Genomic DNA, 22,242 nt, shown 5'->3' with positions numbered 1-22,242 from the left:
GCCTTGGTACCAGCTGGCTGGTTCTTCTTTGTTTGGAGAAACTAAATTCGAATAAAATGTAATAGATTTCATTGTGAGCTATAATTGGATGTTGGAAAAGGAAATCAGCAGAAAAACTTCGTCATATATATTTTATTCAGATGGATTTTTGTTGCTGTTTGCAAATATGAAGTTTAGGGCAGGAGATCAATGATTTTCCCTTTATAATAAGAAGTAATGATAAGAATGACGAATTTTGAAAGCACTCTTTTGTAAACAAGAAAATAAAGATCTGATAGTCATATTCTAATCAAATTTGAGTTTTAGTTACATAGCCATAACAGTTTAATTTTAAATGAATAGTTATTCATTTTTTACTAGCGATATTCGTTGTAGGGATTGCAATACCGGACCAAAATTTCAATACCGGTATTCGGTATTTTTTAAATCTTAATATCGGGATACCGGTTTTAATACCGGTATTAGAAATTTTGGAAAAAGAAAGAAAACACAGGTGTTTCTTTTTTTTTATTTGCCAGTTTTGTTAGAGAGTGCAAATATCACAAAAAATAATTTGTAACTTATAAATTATAACAGTATATAATCACAAAAAAGTAAAGAAACATCTTATTTATTTAAATCACAAAAAAAGTGTAAATATCACTATTCATTGAAATGTGATCTTAAAAAACATAATGCATCCATTGTACTTTCATTAAGCCTGAAAAGTAATTTTCAGTAAAAATTACCAGCTGTCGAAAACGCTCTTTCGGCATCTACGCTAGTTGGTGGTACTGTTAGCAATGCGCGATATACTTTTTCCAAGTATTTACCTCTAAATCCCTCATCTTCAAATAAATCGATTTCTCGTCGGATGGTTTTGGATATAGCGGATTTCTGTATTGTATTTTCGTCCGCTAAAATTTTTTTATTTATCGCTAATTCCAATTTTTGTTCAAGAGACAATTCCTTTTCACTATCGACAATAGTGACATCATAATCTTCGATAATTGAACCGAATTCTGAATGTGGATAGATTTGTGGGAAAAAAAAAAAAATTAAGAAACTTTACTCTAACTTAATCAGATATTTTTTCTTCTTCTTTTCATTTTCATTTTTAAAATCATTAGAATTATGTAAATACCATAAGACATTTTCTATTTCGGTATGCCTTTCTTCTGTGCGATTTTTCAATGTAATATATAATTCTTCAGATACTAATGTGTGCTGTTCTTTCAGTGACAGCAACATGAAATTTATTGTTGCATTAGCTGTTAATAAATTAGAATCTCTCCGACATAATGCCCCAATAGTCAGTTTTATTGGAAGTAAAGCTGATATAGTTCTGGATATTAAATCGAATTCACTATCTGAAAAATTAATTTACAGGTTTAAGTCGATTATTACTTTTTGGATTGGATTTCTCAGTTTCAAAAATCGTTCCATCATTAGAAGTAAACTGTTCCAATGTGTTTTAAAATCTAATATTAACATATAGTCTGTTTTATTTTCAGTTAGTATATATTTTAGTAATATATCCTTTTTATAGGGGAACGTTTAAATATTTTAACAATTTTTCGAAAATAAATTATAGGAAGCAATTCTTGATAGGTTAATACTTCATCCTCATTAGCAATATCTTCTTCACCAATTACATTATCTTCATTGTCAATATCACTCTCACTCTTACTCTTTTCAAAGTTGGAATCCGAAGTTTCTATATCCACAGTACTTGGATTCTTCAGTTCTTTATTTTTTTGGTATAATACATCTATTACTCCTAATTGAATTCCATGTGCATAGCACAACTGCTGATTTGCACCCATCAACTTTCCAACTTTTTTTATAACTGTTTCTCCATCAGTCATTATGGATACAATATTTTCTTTCAGGGATAATCCATGTTTCGCTAATTTATATTTAAGCAATTAATTAAGCCATTAATTAGCTAATGAATTCGCCCGTCAGGGAGACATAAAAACAAAAATGTATACTATATTGTTATGTTCGCGATACCTGAACAAATAGTGGAGACAATTTTAAAAATTTCTAGTAAATACCGAAAAACCAGTATTTAAACTTGTGAATACCGGTATTACGAAACTGTACAAATGGCTCAAAATACCGGTATTCAGTATCCCGGTATACCGGTATTGCAATCCCTAATTCGTTGAGACTTCATTACTTTCAGTGTCTCAGAGCTTCACGATTTTCTTTCGAGTCCCCCATCTTCGATAAAAAACTTTTTTAATTTTTCACTAGACTAATAAAAAATTTTTTTAAAATCATTTTTATATTTCTTTTCTTTTTTTTAGTTCTTAAGTACATTTCATAATTTGCTGTCAAAAATATTATGAAATCTTAAAATCAAAGAATCTCAAAGAATCAAAATTTCTTAAATAGTCAATTGAACCTTTTCTAAAATTTAAAGGATATTATAAAGCTGGGAATTTAGCAAGCAATTCTTTTTAGAAAAGTTTAAAATGCAGATGGAAACTTATTTCCTGCCACATTCAAATGTAAGGAGTGACCGGGGAATTCCTTTAAAGATGGCGTGCATTACCCAACCATTGATTTTTTTGTTGAAATTTAATAATTCGTTCTAAAAAGCAATGTGTATAAAATAAATAAACATTTAAAAATATTTTTAGATGCTAGGCATTCCATTTTCGAAGGTTCATAAAATAAGTTTTAAAAGTATTATTCAATTAATTAGAATTATATTTAAATTAGATATTGTGTTGTAAAATCTTTGGTTTTAAAAGTTTCGCAGAAATGAATTTCTCTTATTGTTTCGAAAAATTCCTGATTTCCACTGTTCAAAATAAAAAGAGTTTTTTTTTTTAAAGTATTTATATTTGAAAATTTTTAGTATTAATATTATTTTAGTTAGTATTAATAGTATTTTAGTATTAATAGTAATTTAGTATTAATAAAAATAGTATTTTGAAATATAGAGATGAGATGTTTAGTTGGAAATACTCTTTTTGAAACATCATCAACACTTTTACTTTTTATTTGAAATCGTATCCCAACACAGAAGAGTCTGCTGGGTGCAATTATCCTCATTTTTTTTTCAACGAAGCGAAGGCAGCACTTCAATAGAAATCATTTCCTTGAACTGCTAAAGAAAGGCGGGATCTTCTTTTGACGTCTATTACGAAATACACGAAGGGAAGCTGATGACATGCAGGGACACATTCGATGTAGTTAATTATCTTGCTTCGATATTATTTGTCCTAGTCTATATATTGTTAAAATTGTATCACTGCAGTAAAAATTATTTTGATCTAGTTTTAAAATATTTCAGTTTCAAATAAGTTTTAGATTAAACAACTTTATTTTTAAAGCAGAATGTTGAGTAGGTAATAAACAATTATTTCAATAGTGTTACAATAGTCTATAATTAAAAAGTGACAGTGAACTGAATATTCCTTTTAACGATTCATGGAATACATTTTTAACTTGTACAGTTAGACGAAAGATTGTAAAAATTTTTAGTCAGCGTTATGTTTGAAGGTTTCTGTTAGATTAAAATTGATTTAAACTGTATTTTGAAAATGCCTTTGTGATTACGATCTTAATAAAAATAATATTTGTTGAATTTCTGTGCTTTTAAGAAGGTTGGATCACCTCGCGCTCAGTAAGATGACCCATTCAGGAAAATGAAGGGAAGAAAGCATTAAAATCTGTGTGTTGCGAAATTGTGTCACGGTTAAATATCGCAAATATTCTGAGAGTGTAATACTCAGTTAAAAGTAATTACTTATAATTAGGTTTTCAATGCTTTTAGATTTGAATTCATTTACATTGAAATTGCCGGTTTAATCTCCCAGTCCTTGAAGTGTTAGCTCACGTTTTGTCAGTGTAATAAATTTATATCAGAAGAGAATTTTAGTTGCTAAAATATATTGAATGTTTTAAATGAAATGATTCTAAGGAATGGTCATTTTTTATTATTTTAAATTGGTTTAGGATTTTTGATTCAATAGAAATAGTTTAAACTACATTTTGTCAGCTAAATTTTGGACTTCCAAAAGAATTTTTTCACTTTACTTTTTCTTCTATTAATGACGTGATTATTATCTCGGAAAAGAAATGTTCCCGTATTCAAGCTGCAGTTGAATAAATCATTTTTTTTTTTCATGTTTAATGAATCTGAAATGCATTTTTAAAAAGAAATAAATCGAATATTTGCAGCTGAATTGAAATCAATTAAAGTTGTTAATAACGGTGCGCATTTCTATTAAATCATCAAAGTGTTGTCTGGTTCTTTTTAATTGACTTTTAGACACTTCTACATTTCATATTGGTAAAGACGGAATTTTGTAATCGATTTTTCATTCACTTTCCGACAAGTCAGAGTTTCATACATCTGTGTTCCCTTCTCATAGTATTTTTAGTGATTTTATCAATGAGCAATTTATTCGACTAAATTTTGATTCCACGCGAGTGGCACCGCATAATAATTCCGTTTTGGAAAACTGAGTTTATGATTCTATAATTTTAAATAAAATGAATAATGATGAATCAAAAACTAAAAAGTAGAAAATACTTAAACAATTTCTACCTTTTAGTGTAATGTAATGTTTAAATATCAAATACATTCTTTTGATTTCAGACTTCCAGTTTTCTTTATAGAAACCCTATTTAAATCTCGATGAGTAGTTCTTTAATTCTTGTTTTTATAATTTTAATCAGTTTCTAGAAGTATTCGATTTCGAAATCATTTTAATTTTAGATTGTTTCAATAATAGGTTTTAATGACGTAATGCTTATATTTTTGGTTACTTTATATATACTATTCTTAAAGTAATTTTAATCAAACTTATGAATTTTTTTAAATATGACTTCAAAATAAATAAAAATAATCTTTTTAATTAAAAAAAATTACATACAGTCAGCGAGGAAGTGCATGTCAGAATCTTCATAATCGATCCATCAATTCTTAAAATTATGTGAAAGAAAATATGTCTAATAAATGTAAAAAAATGTTGACAGAATGTATTTCAAAAAACATGTGTGCGTTCATTATTCTAAATCTTTTACATTTTTTTTCCGTTACGGTGACATTCTAAACAATTTTTTTTCCTTGAAAATCTCTCGGTTAATTTAAATCATTTTTTTTTTTTTTTACTTTACTCCAATTCTTAATTTTGATAGAAGACAAATATAACTTCTTTTTATTGAGAATCTGCTTCTAACAATCTTGGTTGTAGCTGGCTACATTCTCTTATTAATAAATTATTTTAGAACAGGCATAAAATATGTTTTTCCATGCAACTTATACTGGTAAGAAGGTGGAATATCCATTTATTTTAAATTTAGTGTTTCAAATGCATTGCCATGGAAAAAGCAACTATGGCACATATTATAAATTGCATCGCGCACTTTTGTCAGTTTTTTTAATCATCTTTCAATTTTCAACCCCATTCTATGCCAAATTCATAAAGATTGAGATCATAAAGATGAGCAGCAGGATGCAGCATTTTATGATACAACATAATATTGCAAAATCATATCTGAATAACCACAACTGAAAAATTAAGATAAACGGGCACGAATGGATTCCTGACTTAGTGCGCAGTAACACTCTGGCCGTGTCATCAAGAAAGTGAGTGGCAGAATTTTTAAATTTCGCTAACTGCTGCTACAGCCTTGAGCGGGAACGTGGGTGACCTTTCAATTGAGGCGGCGCCTTCCTTTTTAAGGATGATAGACTGCGACGCAAAAGAACGCTGGAATGAATCTTATGGACGTTCTCAGTATTGGAATTATTTCAATAAACTGATGTGTTTGCTGAAGGTGTTGCACTTCCGTGCGATAAAAAGAGTGTCGGGTCCAAAGTACTCCTTTGCATGTCTGATTTTGAAATATTTAGAAATATGCTTTTGCACACTTAGATGGACTAAACCTGCGAGATTGACTATGATTCAACAAGACTTCCAGCAACCGGCTTTTCAAACTTCCATGCCACTCCAACGGGAAGAAATTCCTCCATTGATGAAATGAGTAAGCGTAAAATGTATACATCTTGATGAAAGCGAGACTCGAATCTCTTCATTATCCAGGTCCGAAGTTCCGAAATTGAGTTTCGGAAGCCCTTTCTCCGCAACTCTCATCAGGTCCCGTTTTTATCTATCTTGATTCATTTTTTTTAAAGAAAAATCTAATCGTTGAATTCTCAAGTTCATTGAAAGTCTTTTGCGGGCTTAATTTCTGTAAACCTCAGATTTTTTTCAACATGAAATATTTGCTGGACTGCCACTGTGAACTGCTTAATACGTCATGCGATACGATGAAAAAAAAAATCTATATAAAGCAAAGTGGGTATGAAAAAGGGTCTTTCAAGAATATTTTAAGGTATTTAATTGAAGTTCACTCCCGAGTATCCGGCCTAATGTGGCGGAAGGGCAAACTGGATAAAAAAAATATATAGGCCGGCCTTCTATGAACTAACTTCTTTGCCCACCAATACCAGAAGACGAAGTTTTTATCCTAAAATTCACTGTTACAATACATATTTTCTGATTTCTTATTGAGTATTAAGTCCTCCATTTATATCAAGCCACGTAGAATGTAAACGCAGCCGACGCCCGGTGAAACATAGAAGCAGTTGCCGAGTAAAAATAGGAGCTTCTGTACTAATAGTTTATATATGTTTCAAGAATTACTAGAGAAAAAGTAAGTTAAAGGATGTAAACTGTTCACATTTTAGCATAAATTCTGTAATGCTAAACTTAAATGCTTGAAACATAAACAAAACATTAAAGTAAATCATAAACCTAATTCTTAAGAAAATTGACTCAAACTGATTTTATTTTTCATTGATAAGCGATACACAGATATGAAAAGGTAACCCTAAGAGAAAAGTCAAAACTTAAAGCTTTTAGTTTTCGAAAAACCAGGCCGGATATTTCAGAGTATACTGTCACAGAAAAGGAATCAACATTTTAATATATTTCCTCAATAGCTTCAAAATATATTATCGCATCTTCATTTTTATGCCACTTAAAGAAATTAGTTTTAAAAATTCAGCCACTTTTCTTATAATTTAATTAATAAATTTTAAAAATAAGTATTAAGCACAATTTTGTAATAATGATTTTCTTTTACATACCGCGTGCAACAAAATGGCAAACCTGTGAGTAATATAACAGCTCTCGAGTGATTTAGTAGAAATAAAAATTTGATTTTCCAGTTTTTATTAATACTTGAACATATTCCGGTGCATTAAATACTCTTTTCTAAATTTTTTTAAGTTTTAGTATTGGATATTTTTTTAACATTTTATTGTGAAATGCGTAATGTAAATATCATTCCATGCAGAATGCGCAGCTGATGCAAGCTAACCAAGTAGACGAATCAATCCTAAACCTTTATCATTCTGTGATATTTCAGATTAGAAGCCAGAATATCCTTTGGCATGTTTTCTTTCTCTTTGATTGAAAGGAACTGAACATTTTCCGGTGGACCAACCGGCTAAGAATCAACCCTCAATGTGAAACTGTGGACGGCAACAGCAGGACGTGCGCTTCCTTCTGCTAGTTCGACATTTTGTCTATTCATCTTTGCCTTATAATTCGGGTGCCTTTCTCTCTTCTATTCTGTTTACTAAGGGAAAAAGATATTGAACCGTCAAAAATATGATAATAATCGATTTTTATTCAGCATGTTCTTTCTAAAAGAAATTCATATATTCGATAGTTTTAAACGCAAACTAGCGAGACTGCCCTCCCCACACCCAACTTTATCGGATACTAACAAAATATGACACATTCTATCCGCTTCTTGTCATAAGAGTCTGTATCCCTGCCTAGAATTCTCGATTGAATCATATGCTTCAAGATGCAATAGGAATTATGCAGCGTTTTCCAGCATTCTGTCGTGAATCATGTTCTTCCTAGCAAAATGAAGAAGACTGAGTTCACCTATCGGGCACCTTTCAGCCAGCTGTAAAATTTGATACACGTTTCATTGAAAGACTCATACCAAATGGATTCGCTACGGTTGTTGTGTTTTTGAGTAACGCCCTCGCATGTACGAATGGGCAGACAGTAAGACGATCGACCAGCTAACAGATTTTATCGAAAATTTAATGAAAAATCTGTTTATTTTGATCACGTAATAAATCTTATCCTTGAACACTCTGCATTTTTTGAGTTAACCTGTTCGTGGAGCAACGCGTATCATTTCGACTTCAAATTCTGTAACACACGGAGATTCATTCATTCTTTCCTCGAGACTGGATTTTTTTTTTCTCGCCATCACAGCACTTTCTGTATCAGTACGTGAAAGAAGCGCCAGTGTGTCAGGCTTCTCTCTCTCGGGCCATTTCCCCGCGGAGTATTTCTACTTGTTTTCGTGGTGCAAAGTATTCAATAAATGTAAATTTTATGCCAAGGTGAACTTGAATATACTTCTAACACAAATAATTCTTTGGAGATAATTATTGGGTTTTTAAAAAATTCTTTCTTGCATTCAGTTTTCTTTCCCCCTTAGGTGGAAAACGAGTGATTTATACTGATTAATAGACTAGATTTGAGACTGATCAGTGAAAAAAATTACTTTGGAAATAGAATGCAACCGTTTCAAATGAGTTTTCTCCTTTTGCCAAATGCGGAAGAAGCATTTCTTCCTTCATTGTAGGTGTAACATGAAACCTTCCACTTTGTTTGCTCTCAGATTGTCTGATTGCTCTAAAGATGATTTTTTTAAAGGTTATTAGACAAAATTTTCATAACTAAGGTGCAATACATTTTCTTGGATCGTGAAGACCAAAGTTGTTTCTTAAATTTTGTTCGTCCCAAACATTGATAATGAATTCATACACATTATTCAGCAAAATAAATAACGGGAAAAAATAAAGTTACGTTGCCTATAGGATCAAGATAGCAGAATCACTATTGAAGAAATTTCTAAAACTAAATTAGAAAGAACGAGGACAATTATCGTACTGAGATATGCCAGAGAGATTGCACGCGAAACATTTTCCAAAACACATTGACCCAAAACCATCAAAACCTTGTAGAGTTTGCAAGAAAAATAAAAAAACATAGAAAAACAACATGGGAGTGTAAGAGGTGCAAAGTTCCCTTAAGCACCAGAATGTTTCGAAAGATATCATACCACTGAAGATTGTTCATTTTTTGTTATTGATTTTTGTATCAATGATAATTGCATGAATTCGTTCATTTATTCAGAAACTACAAATAAATGTTATCCATTTCTAATATATAATAAATCAATCATTCCTTTGTGTATCTACCACCATTATTACATCAGGTTGTCATTAACTATCAAATATCCCACAAAATTAAACCGATCGTGTCTTATACATAGTATTTACTTTCCGTAAGTCATGCGCGTACAACTTAGGACCGATTTGCCAAACCGTGATGTGGCTCGAAGTCAGCGCGACCTTTTTTACGTTCTGGGCCCAAACTTTGGGAACGTAAATCGTATGTGAAGGGATTGAGAAAAAAAAAAGACTCCAAACAATGTTATCCAAAATTTTCCGGACATTCAATCGCATACGATTATTCCTAGTGTGATCATTTCTTACAACAACGCAGCATGGTGAGAATACATCGTTTCCAATGCGATTTGCATGAGATGAATAAATTGTGAATTTGGATCATTAAATGTTCTCGAGTGGAATTCATTCCCTAACAAGAAAGAGGGCTACAAAAGGGAGGGCCTGTCATGAAAACTATCTTAGTGGAACGAGAAATAAATGCCTTTATAACCTTTTGAAAAAGGTCAAAGCAATCCGTCAATTCACGTAGCTAGTGATCTCTGTATCAAGAAAACATCATAGAGATAACAAGCAACATTCCACTTTGTTGACATGACTATTGGCGGCACTTCCCGTTGTTTCAAATTTCGTGATCCCTTTATCGAACGTCAAGAAGGTATCCATATTTTGTTCTCCAATGCCATGCAATGCATTTACGGCCTTGCCAAAAGAGAATGAAATCCCTATTGGAGAATATGCTGAAAAATTTCGGGGAGACTATGCCTGCTGTTTTTTGAAATGATGTATGCTTCAGCCGTCGGTGCGGAAAGCAAATTTCCGCTGAGTCATGACATGAAAGGGTCCTCTGTTCTGATTGAAAATGTAAATGCTTTTGGCTTTTTGATGTCATTTAAACAAGAGTTACATTTGAATAGTCCTTGTCATTATTTTTATATGTGTTTACTTCTCTGCCCGATATAAACACAAGTTTTAAAAATGGCCGATATTTATAAAACAGAATCATAAGATTTTTTGGATTCGCGTTCTTTGTCACGACCTATTTGCTTATTTAATTCGTAAAAGGTGCGTATTTCGGCGCCCAAGTCAATAATACCCAGCCATCTTTTGCTTATCGATAGGAGGAGTTAGATAGTGACTATATAAAGTTTGTTGAAAGGTATGGATATTTAAAAATATATTCGAAAAATAGCAAATGTGTTTATCTAACCAAAAAAGCTATTGGCATTTCATAATCGTAGATTTTTCCTTCCTTTAATGAAACTGCACAAAAGTAAGAAATAAAGTCACTTGACATTTCCTTCCTGAATACATTCTTGAATATTGAATGAACCATTTTGTATTGGATGCTTGTTATTGTTCAGGGCGTTTCATAGCTGATGGATTTTATAAGTCATTAATACATTCGAATAAGTTATTTTAACATCACTAGTTTCCTTTATTTGTTTTCCATGCTCAAGATACCACTCTTTTTTCTAGCTGTATTTTTTAAATTAAGATTTATTATATTAAACAAATGAAGTAAAAAGAAAATACTTCTAAATATTCTGGCGAGACGTAGTATCATTCGGTTACTAAAAGTGGTTACAGTAATGGATTTGGATTTCCGAATGCCACTTTTAAAAAAATGTTCTTGGGTGAAATTTTTTTTTATTTGTATCAATGTAGGTATATATTACATCAGAAGAAATATCGTTTAAACAATTTCCCACATTTACATTTATCTAAATTCTATGAACATTAATTTATCTCTAATAAGGCATACACGGTTTAAATTATAAAATGGAACCCAATTTTACAAAAGAGCTAACGAAGTCTAATGATGGCAGATAACATTCTAAATTCTGCTTCTTTTTCAAAATGTATGTTTCTCAGTCTTACAACTGTCTGCCAAAAGTCAGTTGCTCGGTTGTTTTATGAGTTGTCTGCATTTCCCCCTGTTATGCAGATGTCACTCAATCTCTGTAGAGAAGAAGATTCGCGTGACATAACTCGCTTTAAGGTATATAAATAAATGAGATATAAACTGGATTTTGGCACAGAATAAAAGATGATATCAATTTGGAATATATTAGAATTAGCATATACTGACTCAAAGTAGTGCTCCTTCATAACTAACTTAACTTCCTCCCTCCAGCACCTGTTTCTTCCCAACTTTGAAAAAATGAACCCTCGCCTCTAAACTATTTGACAGGTAAAATATTCCAGACTGAAATTCGATGAATGTGAGCGAGCCCGATCCATCGGAGAGAAGGGAGGCCCTGCGAGCGAAGTGGTACTTTGCAAGCGTATGGTTTTAAAAGATGCGCTTTACAGAAATCGATTGAATGAGGATACATAAATGGGAAAACACTTGATAATAATGTAGGTTTCAATACCGCCGCAACAGGTGTGCAAACAGCAAGTGTGTGTTGTTGTCTATGATTGTTTCTTTTGCAGAACATCTGGGTTAAAGGTGTTTTATTTTCTCCTGGTATCCTAGCCGCTCCTCGAGAATGATTTGCCTTCACCTAAAATAAATAGGCCGAATAAAAAAACGAAAATAATGACATTTTATAATTATTATAATTACTATAACTTCAGATTTATAACATTAAATGATTTGCATTTTTATTATCAGTCAGGTATTCTCGTTAAAAAAGGCAATTTCAAAAATTTCTTTTTTCGAAAAAGGTGGAGGAAATGAATCATTGGGGATACAATATCGGGAGATCAGTTTTCTGCATTTTCGTATTAGATCTTCCCCAAAACGACTCTAGTAAAAATAAAATAAAAATTAGAATCGAAAATAGCATATTCTAGCGTTCCACCGGCAGCTTCATTTCTGTTTTAAAAAAGTATGAACCAAAATTGCAAAACTAATAATAAAATGAAAATTTTATGAATGGTGATATGAATACTAAAAATTTATGAATGATAATTATGAATATTAAGAATGAATTCATTTAATTGATTATTTATAGAAATCTATCAATAATCTATTAAAATAATAATACCGAATTTCTTTTTCTCGTTCATGGTGTAAGAGATGAATGAAGAATAAATGAATGAATCAATGAACGGACATTCAATACATTTTACAGAAATCTTTTCAGTCAAAATGATTTTTCATTGTCATTTCTCTTTCAGTATTGTAGGGTGGAAACTGAAAAAATGTTGATAAATCTTTGTTTCTTTTTGTTCAAACTGTTTCAAAGTTGCCAGCCACCGAGAGACATTAAGAAACACTGAGTGGCAACAATTTTCGGTGAAACAGTTGATTCAATGAAAACTTCAGAGTTCAGAGAGCAAAATACTTTAGTTTTGTTAGAATTCGAAGTTTTTCGCACGAGTATATTTTATTTACATTTATGGAACTAACACGTAGTCGTAAATTGCAAAATGTATAGTTTAAAAAAATTTGGATACCTTCAAAGACGAGCCTTTTCTAAATGTTAATCCTATTGAATATGAAACTGATTTTCAGAAATAGAAATCATCCATTTAAAATCGTACTGTCACCCATTGAACAATGAGATACTGTGTAAAAGAAAAGTACATAATTTTTTTATAACCTCATGCTCTTTTTTGAAATCTATCTTTTAGTGGCAAGTAGGAGGAATCATGTCATGACATTTCCTCGTCGACTAGAATTTTAGATGAGGGTTTAAAAGATATTTAATGTTCTGATGAGTAGTGGTGAAATGACAGAAACAGTATCATCAAATCATGTTTCATATTCACAGGATAAGAGATTAAAAGCGTGACACCAATTCAATTTAGAAATCCGCTTTCTTTCTTATGGATAAAGGACTTGTCACTGTGTATTTGAATGAAGAAAAAAAAAAGGTTTGTCGAGTGGTCGGGGGTTTCGAAAGTGATTAAAAAAATAAATGGATGAATTGAAGTTTCAAAATAGTTTATTCCATTAAACGACGTCGTGGGGGTTGCTATACATTTTTTGTTTCTAATGGCACAAAACCGACTCAAATAAAACTCGATTGCAGATTTTCAGTAAAAAGATAATAGACATTTATCCTAAGTCTTTTAACAATAGTGTCAATTCATGTTCACATAATAAGCTTCGCAAGAAATCCTCCAATTGAATTTTGCAATTCATCGTTCTCTGCGGAAGGAAAGGGAAGCCGTCATTGCGTATAACAGCTTTTAAATAGATATCAGAGGATTCGCGCAGCTGCTTCTGCCGTGTCATGTGACATCATTTGAGTCGAACTTTTTAAAACGTAGATACAAATCTTTCTCAAAAGTCTGATCAGCATATACAAAAGAAAAGCATGCTTTCATAGCAGATGTCTGCGATATCTAATTTCGAACTTTAAATCCTTGAATTCTTAAGTTCATATCTATCACGAACCTTCCCAAATCCTCTTCAAGATTCCGAATTGCCGAATGGAAGAGTTTGAGAAAAATTCTATTCTATGAATGAGTTTTTTTTTTTTTTTTGTCATGTAAAAGTTTTTTAATAAAAATATTTATTAGAAATCTGTCCCATGGAGAGGAACCTCGTCATTGAAGATGAGAAGCTTCCAGTATGGTGTTTGGTTCTCGCCACCCTTCAGGATATATGAAACTGTGGGGATGGCTACTTCCCATAGATGACAGGGCGTACCTCTTTAGGGAAGGGTTATACCGTGGCCGGTGATGGCTCTTAGGATTCAACCACAATTAACGCCAGTGTTGCTGTCGTGGCGGTCCGGTGATTCAAGTTTTTCCGTCTACCTTCGGGCGGGTTGGAGTAGTCAGTCTATGATTTATTAGATATATATTTGTGTTTTTTAAAAAAATAATAATAATAAAATGATTTTTTTAAAATTCTTAGTTTTTAATTTATAATTACCAAAATAAAATAAAACAGAATTAAAAAAAGGGTTTCAATTAAAAAAATAAGCGTTTATTTATATAATGCAATCATTGAAGAAAGGAAGCAGATTGTTTTCATTTCAATTCAGAAGGCTTTAAATATTGGAGAGGGGAGGGCGAGCTATGTTGGCAAATGTAGTGAATTAGTTCGTCGTTAGTGTCTTTTAGCGGAATGAGCGATAGGAAGAATTATATGAATTTAACGATATTTAATAGAAAATAGTATCGTCAGCAATGCAAAGGAAATGGTGACATCCACTCCTTTTCCAACAAACAAGAACGTGCTCAGTGGTTCAAATAGTGGGTGCTCATTCCGATCACGTCCATCCAAAGGTTTATTTTTTTCGTGTCATTACACTTTAGTTGAAATATTAATTGTTTTAAAAATTATAAAGCATTTTGCACTCTTCAGTCCAAATGATTTCGTACATGAAAAGTGGACACGTATTCATTTTTCCTGTTGCGCGACCAGCTGTCAAAGTGAATGCCGCAACAATAAATCAAAATTTTCTGGTCAGCCGAAAAAGCCTTTTAACTCTACAACCTGCGCTGCACGAGAAGAAAAACAAGCATTACTTTTAAAATAATCTTCGACTGCCCCGATGAACCGCAACACGGCCGAATGTGGGTCGAGTGATGCAATCCGGCGTCTTGATTCGTTCACGTTTTGTTTTACCAGACGAGCCAGTCTGCAGCACGGCAAACAGATTTCAGAGAGAAAAATGGTTACCTTTTGTTTCTCCGGTCGGCAAATGGAGAAGCAGATGCGAACGTGAGTTGGAAGGGAATCGTATAAAGTTAGAACTGGAGCAAAATTGGGAGAAGTTTATCTTGAAAAATGTGAGTGAAGCATTGACCTGAGGAATGACGAAGCTAGTTTCAATCCAGTAAGCAGAGCACCTTAAAACGTTATCTTAATCACTATGCCATTTTTTTAAAGAAAAGAATTACAAAGTAAATCTTGCTCTGCAAATGCAAATTTCTTCATTTATGTGTAAATGTAACAAGTACTGCTAAAAATGGTAGCGGTTCGTCAGATAAAAAAAGAGCTGCATTGCAAAGATTGTAACAAAATAGTATTTTAACTTTGATTGACTTCACATTTCTAAATATAATGTCAGAATGATTCTTTTTAAAATTTTTTCGTAAACACTCTCTTTGCAATATGTTTACGAGAAAGAAGACCTCATTTGAAAATGTTCTACAAAATATATCTTTCTCTGTAAAAAAGTAGCATCCTTATTTGAATGATTTTCTTGAAATGAAAGAAATCAAGGAGGCATCATAAAATGTTGACAGGAATATTAAGACAAGAAGATCTGAAGTAAACTCAAAGAAAAAAAGTCAATAAGGAAAGGGCAATTTCTTTTTTTAATTCGCGCAAATATTATGCATGAATTTTTTCCCCCCTCGGTTGTAATGGAGCCGTAGCAAGAGTGATTGTGTAAGCTTTGTTGTGTTGTTTTTTGTCCGATGCTTGTTAGCCTATTTTATCTGCATATATCATCTACTATAGATGTCATTATGTCTTTAGTGGCGAGAACGTGTCGTTTTCGAAATAGCCCATTAGCTTTTAATTAGGTATTTTTCAGCAAAACATCGATTGTTATCTTGTGTAAATATGACGATGTTATGGAATGAGGTCGAGGATGCCTGCCTATGCCGAAGGTAGTCGCGCATGTTCAACACACTTTCTTAACATGAACATTTTTTGAAGCATTCAGTAGGTTTGAGATCTTGAAATGGGGGCGACATCTGGGAGATGCCATGACTCAGCTTTCATCGAATATACTTTCCTCGACAGAACTTAGTACAGGCTTTATCTTAACCCTTTGTACACAGAAAAGTAATACGCTGCATAATTATTCACTGAATGACAAGGACATATTTAATATTTCGAAAAATAAATACATAATTGTTTTTAGTTTAATGTCTCCTAAAAACGAATCCACATCTTCTTAACACTCTAGGTAGGTAATTTTAACAATAAAATATATAAATAAACATAACTTTAAAATAATACTTCGTCTAATAGTGCTTGGCAGAAATCATCCGAGTGCAAAATGTTAATGTATATAAATGTTAGTGTGGGTATGCGTGTATGTAATTAAAAGAAATGAACACATACCATTTTGAGATAAGATCTCTATAGGCACACGTCTTTGTTAGGCAACGGTAATGACCTGCTCTGTCTCTGTTTTTTTAAATTTCTCTTTAACCTTACACATAACCATTTGACATATTTTTTTAAATGTCCCTTTTAATTTATGCATACCATCTTTCAATGGCATTAAAGTAGTGTTTTAACGTTATCTGAAAATCCCCCAGAGGCAAGCAAACGAAGAAAAAAAGATGGCAACGGTAGCAGCAGGTTTAGATTTTGAGAAATAACTAAAATGTTGTCCTTTTTCCATAGTTATTTCGGAGAAATTATTCCAAAAAAAAAAATGATCTTCCAGTTTATCCTTCATGAAAAATGAATTATTTAATCAACTGTTTGTCAAAATGTTCCTCGGAAATTTTCTTATACTTCGGCATCTGAGAACGAAATAATTCAGTACCAATGTGACACACTTACAGAGGAAATACGTTTTTAAAATCGCATGCTTCAGTGGATAGCTTTGATTAAAATCCCTTCAGACGACTGCAGGGTTGTATATTTTATATTACGTTATACAAATTGGACTTTACATTAAAAATATTGCATAGATAAAGGTTTCAATTCCAGGAATCGGTTGAAGTTTTTAATCAGGCACGAATAACAATATAAAAGGAAAGCACAAAATTAACAATGCGTGTTGGATGCTTAGAAACAGTGTGCAAAAGCACGCACTGCACAAAATGCTGAATGGCTCGAAAGTTTGACTTGCAATAAAGCCATGTTATTAGTTTCATTCTTATATTGCTTGCAGTAATATTCAAAAAAATGAAGAGCGGAGCTAAGCTATTTGTTTGTGAAACTGCAGTTATTTTTGCATATCAGATCAACCTAACAGTTTCCATATCAGATCAAAATTCTTTGAATGAACTTGCAACTATTTACGAATTTTTAAACGAAGCAGGTTATTCTTGCAGCCAGTTCATAAGCTGTCTCACGCAAGAAAGCCAAAATCAGGAGTGTTCTTCCATGCATTATTCAATCCCAAATTTTAACTTGATTCCATTATGAATTGTGTCTTTTAGAATTACTCATATGTCAGTTCTGCGAATTCGAGAGAAAAATTCAGCTTTCATTGAAAGATTTTTATAAAATAAAGGAATATTTTTTTATGTATTTTTTTAAAAATGAAATATGTAGACATTGTTAAATTAATAATCAAGCAAAAGGAATTGTCAGTTTAGAATATCGTGTTGGTTAGTCAATTATATTATTATTACATAAAAGAACAGAAACTGTCAGATTAAAACTTTAAGGGGTGGCAGATGACACTAAGCTATGATCTTTATTAAAGGGTTGCGTGGTCCCAAGCGATCCGTTGAGGCATTTCATTCCTCAGAGCGTTGATGTTTTTCGGTCATTTCTATCAAAATCTTTTCTACTAATATCAAAGATGAATGTGTGCTTTACTGGACAGAACTACCATATATAGAACAGATAAATTTAATTAATTGAAAATTAAACAAAACCGTGACGATTTTCCATTATAATTTTCGAAAGTATTGCAGCACAAAAATGATATTTAAACAAACTTAAAATTCAAAAAATTAAATTTTCAATAATAATAACAATTTGTCATACGTTTTTTATCCAAGCATCATTTATTTTTTTTAAATATTTTAATTTTGAAATAGTATAATCCCTTGCCGTTGTAAAATTCGAATTATTTCATTGCTAATACAAATATTGCATTTCCCTTCGTCGTTGATGATTAAGGCATAAAGATTCAACTTATTTTCCCCTATAGAGTAAGCTTCTGTATAAAGCATATTTGTAATGAAATATTTGAAATTTTCTTTCGTGTTCCTTTAAAATTTAATTTCATCATTTTTGCAATTTACCCATTTTGAAGCAATGATATTCTTTATTTTTTTTGTGTAACTGGATAAATAAAAATATGTTATCGCTTTTTTAAGTTACAAATTGCTTTATTGTTATACTACAATGACTTTTCATTGAATCAGAATTTTTTTTACTGAATTATCGTCTGAAGGAATACAAGAAGTTCGAAACACATTCTGTAATGCATACAGAGCTTTATTGCTGAATAATTCTGATTTCTACCTTTATATTTCTTATAAACATTTTTAAATAAAAGAAGAAATTATTGGGATTATTAAAAGTCTTAATCACTTCTTCCTTCAAATTCATTTGTGAAGTGAGATTAAAAGAAAATAAGGAGGAATAAAAAAATGGCATGACGGGTAAAAGGGAATATAGCAGGAGTTAAAAGGGAATTTCGAAGTCAATGCTACCGCTTAATAGTTAGTTGAAATTTTTAGCAGTTATTTAAACTTTTACACAAGCTCATTGTCAGAGGGGCGAGTGCTCGAAACTTTATCCATCCAAAGCAGCATATGTTTGGGGTTATTTCTTGAAAACGCAACGAGTATTCAAACGGCAAGATCCTCAGTGGTCCAGAAGTGTGCTCCAAGCTCTCTATAGATGATTTTAAGGGTAGTAATATCTCTAACGGATGAAAATGTTCGGAAAGCTGAAAAGCGCGTAGGTCGGATTTTAGTTTTACATTTAAATACACCCGAAGTTCGAAAAATTAGAAAAAAGGACTCGTAAAACTGCCGTCGGGAAGAAAAGAACGCAGTTTCCATACATATCGACTCAACATCGATGCAAAAGTTTAAAGTTAAAGTATTACACAATATAATATAAGAACAATTTAATTTGTAAAATAATAAATAAATATTACACACATTTCGATGACTTTCTAAAAGGTAACTAACTGGACTTTTTTTTTTTAACTCATGAAATTTCACGGTAAATCAACATTATTTTTACTGATCCTTGAATAAATTTCCCGTTCGAATCCTCTGCCTCCAAAATCAGTATCCCTTTTGCCAAGTGCGCCGAAACCTTTGCAACTGTAAATGCTTTTCTGGCAGATTTGGGCTGAGATGTTGACTTTTGCAGCAACGATTTGCTCTTTCATCTCTAGAAGCACGAAGGCTTGCAGCTCCTATCTACGCTTATTAATATCGTTGGTATAAATTCCCTAATATAAACGCATGACAAGATTGAAAACTTTTATTACAAGAGCAACTCGGTCAGTTTTTTGGCTCGTGGTTGAAAAGGAGTGAATGGATTTTCTTTTCTACTTCTGCATTCAATATCTATATTCGAAGCAAGAGAACATGAAACTGTGCTCGAGTGCGCACAAGTCAGAATTGCATAATTCGTGTTATTCCTGTACATATGACTGGTGGACGCAATTCTAAACATCGCTATGTATTATTATGTGTCAATGTCACTGTAAAGATTACTTTTCTCTCTTTTCTCACGCTTCTTGTACTGGTGCCTCCTGAACGCAGCGCTTGCATTTTTATTCAAGGGAGTGCATTCTTAGAACACTGCTATTACACTCACCTGTTTAACAAGTATTTGTTGGAAGGACTTCTGTCGCTCCTTAATCTTCACTCCTTACTCCTTAATGAATTCTGTCCAATGAGTTTGAAATCATATAACAAATGCTAATGGCTTCTATTTGATTAAAATAATTAAGTTAAATAATTTAATATTGTAATTATGTTACGTCAGGGGGCAAGAATGTGAGGAAGGTTTATCTTTTACAGCTGCAAAAGCGTTTTTCTAAAGAATTCGGAAGAAATGAGTTGCACCATTACACATTTGTGTTCTTCGTTTAGTTTAATTATATTAACATCTCGTTTTTTTAAAGAAACACTAGGGTTATTTTGGGATTCAAGCGCGTCGTCATTTTGAGCCGTGGTCAGATGACGAGCACGACACCTGAGCTGGCATGTCCTCTCCAAACTTCCACACCTTACCAGCAAGAGGGGGTTTGGGCCCTGACAGATTTACATGCACCAGACCCGCTTACACGATGTTTGTTCTTCGGTAGAATTGGGCCTCGCCTCGAACCTGAAAGCCGCCGGTTCCGAAGCCGAGACCTTACCACCAGGCCACTTCGGCCCTTTTATTTTTTGAGAAGAAAGCATCGCTTTTCAGAAACGAATGTCCGCCATGTCCATAGTATGGTATTCCACGTACTTCCAAGTGCAAGAGGGGCACCGAATGCAAAATCTTGGTGAATTAATTCTTTATTATTCGGACAAAAAATGATTCAATTTAGCTTCGTCCAGATGAAGTTAGGTTGTGATTGAAAACCTTTTGCATAGACTTTTAAAAGCATGGGTGAAAATAAAAAAATATTTTTGAAAAAAGAGAAAGGATATGAGATGAACTTTTCCTTTTATAATTTCAAAATTTTATTCATTTATTTATGCAAGTCGTTTATTAGTATTTCTCGTGATATCTAGCTACGGCATGACGTGAGTCCTTTCGTGTCGTCAGGTCTGTTTTTAGTTGACAAGAAAAAAAGCTTTGTCCAACATTAGTTTTGATTTCTGCCTTCTTGATCTCTTGAATCGCATCGCATCAATATGCAAAAGAAAATTTATGATAAATGTATGCTAAACTCTATAATTTGTTATTAAATAAACTGTGAACAGCAATTGCTAGCTACATAGGTAAAAGAAGAGCGTTATTTTAGCGAAAGATTCATTTTTAAGACAGTATTTTGAAGTAATTCTATCATAAAATTAACATAGGAAATATTCGTGAAAAACATTTCATTCAAATTCACTATAATTGCAGCATCATTTAATGTTTTTGCCTAATGATTGTTATAAAACGTTTTTGTGTAAAATGTTAAACTGTATTTGTGAATATTTTAAGATAAGAATTTTTTACCTCCTTCCTCCAGTTTGACTGTTGCGTGCTTGGTGCTCGTGCTCGCCATGTGGGTATGCGCCGCTCAGAGTACGCCGAAGTGGGGACCGGACCTCACTCTCGAACTGCCCCCACACCTGCTGCAAGAAGCTCTGTTCCCTGCCGCAACTACAAGCACGAACAATACGATCCCAGTTAGAATAGTAAGTATTTTCATTGTCTTCTTGAAACTAGAGAATAATTTAAATTGGACCGACTCATTAAATGGGTGCTTTGTTCTTTCTTGGTCAAAATAATTGTTGTTGTTTCTAATGGCACTTGCCATAGGCAAGCCTAAGTCAGCGATTTTAAGCCATCTTGGGTCAAGCGCACGACTTAACTGCTCATGCGTCATAACCCTTTTTACGGGGCGGACATCATTCACAGATAGTCATTTAGACCTGAATCAGAGAACGATCACCTCTGATCCAGTATGCCCAGTGGTATTGTCTCATGGTGGATTTTGTGCCCACAGCAATTTTATGCCTGCACTGGCCACCGCACACACGGGGTGTCTTCGGCAGGCGGGGTTTGAACTCACAACCCAGCGGTCCAACGCCCTACCAACTAGGCTATCCCGGCCTTTCAAAATGATTGTATTTTAACAAAATTTTTAGTTAGGCTCCTAGTGTGCCTGAAATTTCTTGACAATTTTCCTTTGCTTTAAACTGGTGTGTGTGAAGATTTACGAATGTGATGAAGTTCTGTTGAAATGTTAAAAAATATGGCGGTTAGAAAACTAAAAATAAATCAAGAAAGAGGAAATCTGCTTCATAATTTATTTTTCCAGGAGTTAACCAGAACCAAAAAATTCAGTTCTGTTTTGTTTATATTACTCCTTATTAAAGAATCTAGGTTGATAATAAAACGGAAGCGAATAAATTAAATTTGTTCTTAAATGCTTTAATAGTGGAATTCACTTCAGGATAATCTTAGGGACAAAAATTCCTTGTTTTTATATGAAAAGATTGTTAAAATAATTCTTCTTCTTTTTGTTTAGGCGCTTGAATTCCAACGTTTAACGCAGGAAATTTCATTTCCATTTTACATTAATAAGTTAATACAATGGTTCTTATTTCTACGAATTTTCGATATCGATCATTTTTAAAAAAATGAGAAATTAGACTATTAAATAGAAACCAAAAATTTCTGTGTGAGTGTTCCCATTACCGTTTCTTAAGTTTCCCAAATTTACATGGTTATCAACTTGAAAATGATTCAGGGAATTTTATAAATTCTGTAAGAA

General features: G+C 32.5%; 1 protein-coding gene across 1 annotated transcript in view; it reads left to right on the top strand.

Moving 5' to 3' along the window:
• LOC129988973 (uncharacterized) overlaps window positions 1–22,242 on the top strand; it is a 69,226-nt gene that overhangs the window by 20,869 nt on the left and 26,115 nt on the right. Inside the window, exon 2 of the mRNA XM_056097271.1 lies at window positions 20,992–21,160. Within this exon, the coding sequence (XP_055953246.1) occupies window positions 20,992–21,160 (169 nt within the window). The remainder of the gene's footprint in view (window positions 1–20,991; window positions 21,161–22,242) is intronic.

Source organism: Argiope bruennichi, chromosome 10 (assembly GCF_947563725.1).
Source record: "Argiope bruennichi chromosome 10, qqArgBrue1.1, whole genome shotgun sequence".
Lineage (NCBI taxonomy): Eukaryota > Metazoa > Arthropoda > Arachnida > Araneae > Araneidae > Argiope > Argiope bruennichi.
Note: the sequence above shows the minus strand (reverse complement) of the source record. Positions and strands in the feature narration are given on the sequence as shown.